General features: G+C 41.1%; 3 protein-coding genes across 3 annotated transcripts in view; 2 read left to right on the top strand and 1 right to left on the bottom strand.

The window, feature by feature from the left end:
- Positions 1 to 122, top strand: part of tmem110l (transmembrane protein 110, like) — a 46268-nt gene extending 46146 nt beyond the window's left edge. Inside the window, exon 10 of the mRNA XM_042511289.1 lies at positions 16 to 122. The gene's annotated coding sequence lies outside the window, so the exon portion shown is untranslated. The remainder of the gene's footprint in view (positions 1 to 15) is intronic.
- Positions 1 to 1665, bottom strand: part of itih5 (inter-alpha-trypsin inhibitor heavy chain 5) — a 15109-nt gene extending 13444 nt beyond the window's left edge. Inside the window, 3 exon segments of the mRNA XM_042511287.1 lie at positions 36 to 199; positions 1183 to 1227; positions 1303 to 1665. Of these exon segments, the coding sequence (XP_042367221.1) occupies positions 36 to 199; positions 1183 to 1227; positions 1303 to 1416 (323 nt within the window). The 5' untranslated portion in view covers positions 1417 to 1665.
- Positions 1666 to 2769: 1104 nt separating this feature from the next.
- The window catches only part of itih2 (inter-alpha-trypsin inhibitor heavy chain 2), a 14794-nt gene continuing 7563 nt past the window's right edge, over positions 2770 to 10000 (top strand). Inside the window, exons 1-12 of the mRNA XM_042511159.1 lie at positions 2770 to 3032; positions 4201 to 4233; positions 4528 to 4566; positions 5521 to 5693; positions 5781 to 5885; positions 6321 to 6483; positions 6588 to 6695; positions 7185 to 7313; positions 7998 to 8114; positions 8260 to 8428; positions 9072 to 9197; positions 9621 to 9802. Coding sequence (XP_042367093.1) covers positions 2919 to 3032; positions 4201 to 4233; positions 4528 to 4566; positions 5521 to 5693; positions 5781 to 5885; positions 6321 to 6483; positions 6588 to 6695; positions 7185 to 7313; positions 7998 to 8114; positions 8260 to 8428; positions 9072 to 9197; positions 9621 to 9802 — 1458 coding nt within the window. The 5' untranslated portion in view covers positions 2770 to 2918. The remainder of the gene's footprint in view (positions 3033 to 4200; positions 4234 to 4527; positions 4567 to 5520; positions 5694 to 5780; positions 5886 to 6320; positions 6484 to 6587; positions 6696 to 7184; positions 7314 to 7997; positions 8115 to 8259; positions 8429 to 9071; positions 9198 to 9620; positions 9803 to 10000) is intronic.

Raw genomic sequence — 10000 nt, 5'->3', positions numbered from 1 at the left:
TCTGTCTCTGCTCAGGTGACCTGTGCGGCTCTTACATGGTGAAGTTGGAGACGTAGGCACCGGCGGGGACCTGGAACTGGAAGACGCCCTCTGCGGCGGTGGAGTGGCGGTTGAGCATGGCGCAGTACACCGCCGTGAAGGCGTAACGGGAGATGATGGTGGTCTTGATGGAGAGCTCCTGGATGTGAGGTTTGGTCTCCTGCAGAGGTAAGATTGAAACGCCAAATTCTAAAAATGTCTGAGAAAAGTCCTAAAATCTTATTCATGTCCTGAAACCCTAGGAAATGTCCTTAAATTATAGAAATGGCCTAAAATCCTGGAAACATACTGAAATCCCTGAAATGTCCTAAAATGTAGAAACATCCTAAAAACCTAGAAAATGTCCTGAAATCCCTCAAATTCCCTAATATCCTAGAAACATACTAAAATCCTGAAAACATTCTTAAATCCTAAAAATGTCCTAAAATACTAAAAAATGTCAAAAGTTCCTAGGAATGTTCTAAAACCACAAAAATCTCCTAAAATCTCGAAAACCTCGTAAAAATCCTAGAAAAAAGCTCTGGGGTTCCACCCAAAAGTCACCTGGATTTCCACATTAGTGTTTTGGAATTTGGCGCGATTTTACGCAGCGCTGCTGTGTTTATAAAAATCCCGCGATTATATTTTTGTGAAGCCAAGTTGTCTCATCCCAGTGAGAGCTGAACTCTCCCATAGTTACAGAAACCAAACACAGGCGGAGGAATTAGTTCCCATGAGCTCAGATCCAGCATTACGGATCCTCTGGCACATCTGCGCGCCTGGCGGCTCTCCTGCGCGTCACGCCCAAAGCGCACGAGCTTAGGTTCACAAAATCTGCTTCTCGATAACTCAAACTGGGTCATGCATTTCAGACCAGTATCAAAAAAATACAAAATTGTCTTTGAATAAGCGTTTTCTTAACGCCAGGGAGTTCACCACGAACTGAGCTCTGATTTATCTGATGCGCCAAAAGATCAAATCTAAGATATCCGGCTAAAATAGGACACACACTCTGATTAAACCATTTAAAATCTTTACTTTTTGTTTCAGTTATGTTTTATTAACAGTAGATTTGACCTCAAAACGCACCTAAAGCTCGATATTCAAGGAGAAGCAGATACATCTTAAAAAATCTCCATATTTCTGCAGAAAATGTGACTTTACCTTCGTGAGTAAAGTTTTCACCTGCCGCGGGACTCTGCGCGGCGCCTGCGTGCACAAAGAAAACGAGTCAGACACGAAAATACGAACAGCACAAAGAAAAGCAGCTTTTAAATGTCTTACAATGTCTAAATCAAAGTCTGCGAGCTCCGGGTCAAAGTCATCTCCGAACTGGGAGTCCCCCAGCTGTCCCAGTGCGCTCGCGCTGAGGCTCATCAGTAAAGGCAGCAGCAGCATTTTGCGCTTTTTTCTCCGGGAAAACGCTTAAAAAACATAAATGGGACATTATCTCCAGCGTGTCCGAGTCTCCGAGTGTCCAGATCCGAGTGACCTGCCGGAGCGGCGACACGGAGGGAGAAGCAGACCCCGCCCACCCACCGGAGGAGAGGGACGCGCCGTTTTGTTTTTGCCCCTCTGCTGCTGCCTTTACGGAGTGTCGGCTTTTTTTTTTTAAATGCAATGATGAGCTAAAACTGTCCCACCAGAGAGCAGACACACACATGGAAGACATACAGAAAAATATGTTTTTAATCATTATAGTGACATGTTTAAAATTATACTTCAGAAAAAAAAAATATATACAAATATTTATTTATTTTTTGATTTTTTTTTTTCTTTATTTATTTTTTTGTTTATTTCTTTTAGTAATTTTCTTGTAACCTTTTCCCCTTTTTTTCTTTTTTCCCCTCTGCTGCATGAGAATCTTTGACAAAATAAAAAGGTTTCTGCAAAAAGCCATCGTCAGCATGATGGAGACATCACGAAACAAAATACTTTTAAATAATGGTGTTTTTTTTTTTCATTTTTCATTTATTTATTTAATCCTTATTTATTTATTTATAAGAACAAATTCTACAACATCTGGACTGTATATATTCTTTTCCTCTTATTTCAGCTCAGTTATTCAGTTACCATGTAAAAAAAAACAAATTTCAAAGCAATTAATTCCCTAAAAATCTACAATTTAGTCAAAACTCAATCAGATCTGCTGCTGGTGTTAAACTGAGTGGAGACGCGCCGGCTGCAGCAGTTCACTTTAGTTTGGCGCATCTTGTGGCCAAAATGCAGGATTATATCTTTCTCCTGTACACTGGAGATATGTGTATATATTTATATATATATATATATATATATATATATATATATTATATAATTTATAATTTTTTAATTTTCTGCATTTTTGTTGGTTATCTTCTTGATTTTTTTATTTATTATTTTTTCTCCAATTTTCTGAAAATTTTCAAAAAACAAAAAGGATTGATTGCTCTCAAAAACATGGAATAAAGCATTGAGCAACTTGGCAAGAAATTTCCCACAAAGAGAGAGAAAGAAAGAAAAGAAAGAAAAAGGTGATGAAGAAAATGTTAGTTTTAATATTAGTTTTAAAACAGAAAGAGAATTATTTGAAAATGATCAATTATCGTGCAACACGTCGGTCAGTTTTTGATGTTTCCATCAGGATCCTAAAAACAATCAGGGCGATGTGAAATCTGCGTTTGAGAAAGCGTCAGCTGTGTCGTATTTACCGTCCGGCCCACGGCGCAGGTCAAGTTTCAAAGTTTCCTTCTCCCCTCCGGCTCACATGAAACAACAAATATTGACTGGAGCTGCGAGTCGATCAGTTCAGTGGAGTTTAACCTGCAGTTTTCAGGCTCTCTGCAGAAGGACGACCGTCTGCGGCGCTCTCCGTGTGCTTCTTTTATTTTTTTATGTGTGTTTGAGCCCACAGGCCTGGAAACATGAGGCGTCTGCTGCTGCTGCTCCCGGGCCTCCTGGGGCTCCTGGGGCTCCTGGGGCTCCAACAGGGCCGCTGCTTCGAGTTTGTCATTGATGGAGAATGGGAGGAGGAGAGGGTGAGTCCAAGAGGGTTAACGGGGAGCGGGAGACGAGTTTTATATTTTAAAAAATCAAAAATTAAAAGAATATTTAGACTGATATCACTTTTAACTGAAAGAAATGATCACATTGGCTGTGATTTATGAGCTGAAACTGAATATTTTAAAGTATAGGAATACATTTTTGCATCTTTTGTTGCTTGTTCAGCCTCATTTTAATCTGACATTAATACATGATTTTCTTTTTTTTTATTTTTTACATTTTTTTAATCATTTTTTCACAAATTAAAATACAAAATGAGACTCAACAAGTATTGAAAAAAAAGTAAATTGTATATAATTTGAGAGCTTTTTTGTGTGTACATGAAATTTAAAATAAAATCTGAATTCCTGCCCTGACCTTTGACCTTTGAAACCCACTTAAAAACTCACTTTTGTACAACAGGATGATTTTTTTGGCAAGTATTTAACCGTTTAAAACCTGGGTAGAGATCAGTCTCCCTGAGCCGCATTCAGACGCCTCTCAGAAGATATTTAACCCTTTAAAACTGAGCAGATTGTTTTGATTTCTTGAAAAAACACAGAGAAAAAAAGTCAATGAGAAATTTAGTTAGAAATGTCACACAAATTGTAAGAAATTAGTAAAATGTGACAAAAAATTACCTGAAAATAAGTTTTTGTAAAGACTGAGAATTATGAAAAAAAAAGGAAAGGAAGTTTCCAGAAAACTATATTTTGAATTATTATTATAGTTATATTTTTGAAATGATGTCACATCAGATATTTATACATATTTTTTAATTTTCTGTATTTTTGGATCATTTTCTTGTCATTTATTTATTTTTCGTGCTTATTTTTAGGGGAAAAAAACCCGACAAAATGTACTTCTGTATGTCAAAAGTATGTGCCTAAAGATTTTTTTTCATGTTTTAGCCCGTTTATTACAACTCACATAAACCTGAAATATTAATATAAAAGTAGCTAATAATGACTGAAAAACTTCATTTTGTACTGCTGATAAGGCTGTGAATTATCTGTCATGTCTGTCTAAATGTGGGTTAAATCATGTTAAAAATACCAGCAATATTTTCTTGAACTGTTGTAGAAAAAAAATCAGGATAAATACGATTTAATTAATTATTGTTTTTAATCTGGTTTTCGTCCTTATTTTTCTTTGTGGCACCAGTCACACGTGCAGGACCACCGGCTGAGACACAAGGTGAGACTTTTCTTCTTTATATACGTGTCTGATTGTAAAACTCAAAGCCCCAATTGTTGCTTTGCTTTCATGGTCGATGTTGCAATAAGCGATCGATCCATGGAGTGCATCTCACTGATTACACAAAAAACGAACAAGGCATCCTCAAACAAACCCGCTGATCTGATCCTGATTGTGATCCCGTGTGTTAATAAAAAGCAGTTTGTGATTTATAATCTCCTCTCAGAGAGTAGATTAAGACGCTGTGAAGCTCATATGTGTGTGTGTGTGTGTGTGTGTGTGTGTGTGTTTCAGAGAGCGATATTGACCAGCGAGGAGCAGGAAGACTTTGAGGTATGCCTCTGGGCTTGTTGTTGGAGCCCTCTCCACTGTGACAGAGTTGAACCTTATCTGACGGTCAATATTCTGCTGTTTGGAGAGATTCTCATGACTGACGGGTTATTGACTTTGTTCTGCACTGATCCCGCTCTGCTTCCCCCTTTTTTGTCTGTCTTTTAATCAGCGAGACAGTTGTGTGAGGTCGGCTGCATTTTTTTTTTGTTAAGTTTCATCAAATTAAAAAAAAAAAAAAAAGTGTTTAAGAAGTTAAAATCCGAGTATTCAGAATGGTCTGAAGTCTTTGGATTTTGCCCACAGTCTTTACTTTTACATATGTTTATCTCATTATTTGAAGCCTTGTTTGCATTAATTATGAAGATTTGACATTAAGTCAAAAAACAGCATCATATTTTCTTCAACCAGCCACCAACAGAAGCAACTTAGGAGCTCGTAGTGTGCGGCCAACCATTGTAGAAACCTACAGAACTTTATGAAATTAAATGTGAAGTTTCACTGATACCATATAATACGATATGATACAGTACGATTCGATGGGGTGCAGTTTGGTACATAATTGGTATAACTTGATAGGATATGACATAGTGCAGTACGACCGGTTACAGTGCGATTTGATACGGTCTGATCTGATACGATACAGTACCGTACGGCACGATTTGATTTAATGCAATCATGCAGTATGGTACGGTATGATTTCATATGATACAGTTTGATACGATACGATACGATTCGATACGATGTGGCACGATGATAATTCCCTTTTTGTTTTTTTTTGTTTTTTTCATCCAAAACCATAGTGGCATCATGAAAAAAACTGACATTTAAAGGGTAAAAATTCTGAAAATTAGTGAATATTCTGATATTTATGATTGGGGCTGATGAAAGCAGAAAATAACATAAAATATTTTTCAAAGCTTAATTTTGAGTAGCACATTTTGTTTTGCTGCCAAGGCGATCCGCGGAGATGACATCACCGTCAGGAGCTACAAGGTGGAGAGCCGCATCACGTCGCGTTTCGCTCACACCACCGTCAGGAGCTCGGTGATCAACTCGGGCTCCAAAGCTCAGAGCATCGGCTTCAACGTCCAGATCCCCAAACGAGCCTTCATCACCAACTTCACCATGTGAGTCCACATTCGCTCAGTCCACGCAGCCGTCCGAGATCAGAGATCGTCCTCGAGAGTTTTAACCTTTCACTTTTCGTGCTGCAGGAATGTAAACGGGATCATTTTCGTGGGCTCGGTGAAGGAGAAGACGGTGGCGAGGAACCTGTACGCTCAGGCGCGAGCCAGAGGCAAGGCAGCGGGCATCGTCAGGTACCGGAGCGAGCTCTCTGAGCTCAAACCTCTGCAGGATTTTAGGACGTTTCCAGGATTTTAGAACATTTTCAAGAATTTTAGGACATTTCTCAGATTTTAGGACTTTTCCTGGATTTTAGGACATTTCTGGGTTTTTAGGAAGGTTCTAGAATTTTAGGACATTTTTAGGATTTTAGTCGTTTCTCAGATTTCAAGAAATTTCTAGGATTTAAGGCTCTTTCTAGGGTTTTAGCATATTTCTAGGAACTTTGGACAGTTTTAGGATTTTAGGACATTAGGGTCTTAGCTAGGACCTCTGTTGGGGGATGTGGGGGATCCTCCTCTGGCTCTTTTTTTTTTGATTACCAAGCTCTGTTTTGATGCTGTTTTATGCACTTTAACACCTCATGTGTGTGACAGCTTCACACAGACTGAAACGTCTCTGTGTCACAGGGCGAACTCACAGGACTTGGAGACATTTAAGACAGAAGTCCACGTCCCTCCCGGCAGCAACATCGAGTTTGAGCTCCACTACCAGGAGATGATGCAGCGGAGGCTGGGCTTCTACGAGCACTCGCTGTACCTGCAGCCCGGCAGGCTCGTGCCACAGTTCCAGGTGAGAAGGTCGTCACAAGTGTGTGTGTGTGTGTGTGTGTGTGTGTGTGTGTGTGTGTGTGTGTGTGTGTCCCTGCAGTCGTCTCTGACCCGGTGTCTCCTCAGGTGGACGTGTACATCTTTGAGCCGAAGGGGATCTCCATGGTGCAGACGCCGGACACCCTCGGGGAGCAGTTTGGAGGGCAGATCAAAGTCACGTCTTCCAAAGACAAAGTGAGACCTGAAAACACGCACAGAACCAGATCTTTACGTTATTTTTCGATTAATTCCCCAGCGCTACTCCTCAAAAAATATTGTTCTCATTCTTACATTTTATTACAACTTGGCCACGGGTCCGCGTAGGACAAATTTTGGTCCGGATCCGGACCGCGGTCCGCCAGTTGGTGAAGCCTGACTTACAGATACACGTGATGAATCAGTGGGACGGGCGCCATTAATAGCCACCTCGGTGCGTACTGGTCACGCGCAAAAACAGGTGTTTTGTGGAAAACCTGACAGGAACGAGACAGTTTGTAAAACTAGTCCAGTTGGAGCGGGCTGTTGGACATGTCCGCTCCAATCGCGATTGATATCGTTGTCGTTTTATCGCCTTTAGCTTTAATTTGACGATGTAACAACAAACAGAAAGAGGTGATAATAACGTCTTCAGCGTGTGTCGGCAGGATCTGAGTGTCTCACTCGTCGTGTCTCGTGTGTCTCCAGGCTCATATTGTCTTCAAGCCGAACCTCCAGCAGCAGAGGAAGTGTGACAACTGCACGGGCAGCGCCATCGACGGCGTCTTCACCGTCAGATATGATGTGAACCGAGACAGCAACGCCGGGGAGCTCCAGGTATCACACACACACACACACACACACACACACACACACACACACACACACACTCAAAAATAAAATACTGTTTAAAGCCTCACTGGGCAACTTTTTCAATAATTATTCAGGGTTCGCACATCATGAAAAACCTGGAAAAGTTTTGTAAAACTAAATATACCTGGAAAGTTTTGGAAAGGTATGAAATTTTATTCCAAAAACCTGTATAATAATACATGATGTGTTCAAATAAAATCCAACGATGATTTTCGGTTTTACAGTTTCTGGTGGTGATAAATGTTTTCTTTTTTATTTTAAGAAAATGTGCCATATTTTTTTAAAAATCAGCGGTGAAAATAACAGTTTCTGGAAAGAAAAAAAGTCAGTTTCTTTCTTCCTTTAGAAATCCCCAAAAATGTTTAAATAAAAAAAACAAACATTTTTTCCCATTTTATATACAGTTACAATATTCAGTTCTAATCCTGCCCTGGATTTATTGTTATTTTTAATAATACATATTTTAAAAAGCTAATATAAAGAAATTAAAAAGAAACCGATAAGGAGCATCAGCATGTTTGGTCTTTAAAATTTGCCTCAAATTCCTGGAAAAGTCCTGGAAAGTTATTGGTAAAAATGTGCATGAACCCTGAATACGACTGTAAGCGGTTTGGAGATGATGGTTTGAGCCGGCGCCGTTTCCTCCAGGTGTCAGACGGCCACTTTGTGCAGTTCTTCGCTCCCTCCAACCTCTCGCCTCTTCCTAAAAACATCGTGTTCGTCATCGACGTCAGCGGATCCATGTGGGGAGTCAAGATGAAGCAGGTCAGTCGTGGTTTAAATCAAGTTTTGCGCACTTTGACCCCTCCAACATCGCCCCGTTCGCCCTCCACCGCTCGCTCTGTGAAACGCCGCCCCCGTGTGGCCGCTCTGCAGAATGCATTAAACTAACATTAAACTCCTCCCGCAGACGGTGGAGGCGATGCAGGCCATTTTGGACGACCTCACTATCGACGACCACTTCAGCATCATCGACTTCAACCACAACGTGCGCTGCTGGAGCGAGGAGCTGGTCCCCGCCTCGTCCATCCAGATCGGCGACGCCAAGAAATACATCCAGAACATCAAACCCAACGGAGGTACGACGCAGCGTTTTCATCAAGAAGAGCGGCGAGATTCGCTTTCCCCGGGGGCCACTTTTTGACAGCAGAGCAGGTTTCTAGGATTTTGGAGTTTAGGATATTGCTAGGAATTTCAGGATTTTGAGAAATGTCCAGGATTTTAGGGACAATTCTAGGCTTTTAGGACACTTCTAGGATTTCAGGACATTTATAGGAATTTCGGACATTTTTAGGACTTTAGGACACTTTAAGATTTTTGGACATTTCTTAGATTTTAAAACATTTCTGGGAATTTAAGTCATTTTCTGATTTTAGGATTCTGCACGGAATTTTTGGACATTTCCAGGATTTTAGGACATTTCTCGAATTATAGGATTTTTCTCGTATTTTAGGATATTTTTAGGATTTTAGCACTTTTCTGTGATTTTGTTTTGATCAGCAGGCTCTATTTTGATGCAGTTTTATGCTCTCTGGCACCGTATGGAGACTAATCACTGTTTTACTGTGAATTAGGAAATGACCGGAGGCCACCTGGCACCCTTTCAGAGGCCAGATTTGGCCCATGGGCCATAAGTTGAATACCACTGAAGTAAAGCCTTTTGTTATTGATCTTATAACCGGAGACCAGTTATGGCTGTTTTTTCCTGACCTTTGACCCCAGGCACCAACATCAACGAGGCTCTGATGAGAGCGGTGCAGATGCTGGTGAGGGCGTCCAATCAGGGGCTGATCGACCCTCGCTCCGTCTCCATGATCATCCTGGTGTCTGACGGAGACCCCACTGTGGGTAAGACCGCCTCTGTCAACAGATTCTCTGTCGTCCCCGACGACCAAATTAAACTCCGCCCCCAGGTTTAGCAGCTCATCGCCCTGAGGAAGAAATAAACATCGAGATAAAAGTCACAGCGGCCCATACATGCTTCTGAGATTTTAGGACGTTTGTAAGATTTTAGGGCATTTTTAGGATTTAAGAATATTTCTAAGATTTTTTTTTCATTTCTAAGTTTTTTTTTCATTTCTAACATTATTAGTAAATTCTAAGATTTTAAGATTTTTTAGGATTTTAGGATGTTTCAAGGATTTTAGGTTAATTCTAAGATTTTAAGTTATTTCTAGTATTTTAGTGCATTTCTCAGATTTTAGGAGGTGAGGTGACACCGGACGCGTTGAGTCGAGTCACTGATTTTGAGCGGAGGTGATTGTCCCGCAGGAGAGATTAAGCTGAGCACCATCCAGAAGAACGTGAAGCGAGTGATGAGGGAGGAGTTCTCTCTCTTCTCGCTCGGCATCGGCTTCGACGTGGACTACGACTTCCTGGAGCGGATCGCCATGGAGAACAGGGGCATGGCTCAGAGGATCTACGCCAACCACGACGCCGCCGAGCAGCTGCGGGTACCACGACTTTTTTTTCTCTTTAAGTTTTATTTATACAAATATTTGTGACAATGACAGTCAGTTAGGACAGAATAACACACCCTCTCCTCCTCCTCCTCCTCCTCCTCCTCCTCCTCTCACTCCTCACTCCTCCTCCTCTCTCTCCTCACTCCTCACTCCTCCTCCTCTCTCTCCTCCTCCTCCTCCTCCTCCTCT

Source organism: Plectropomus leopardus, chromosome 22, assembly GCF_008729295.1.
Source record: "Plectropomus leopardus isolate mb chromosome 22, YSFRI_Pleo_2.0, whole genome shotgun sequence".
In the NCBI taxonomy this organism is placed as follows: Eukaryota; Metazoa; Chordata; class Actinopteri; order Perciformes; family Serranidae; genus Plectropomus; species Plectropomus leopardus.
Note: the sequence above shows the minus strand (reverse complement) of the source record. Positions and strands in the feature narration are given on the sequence as shown.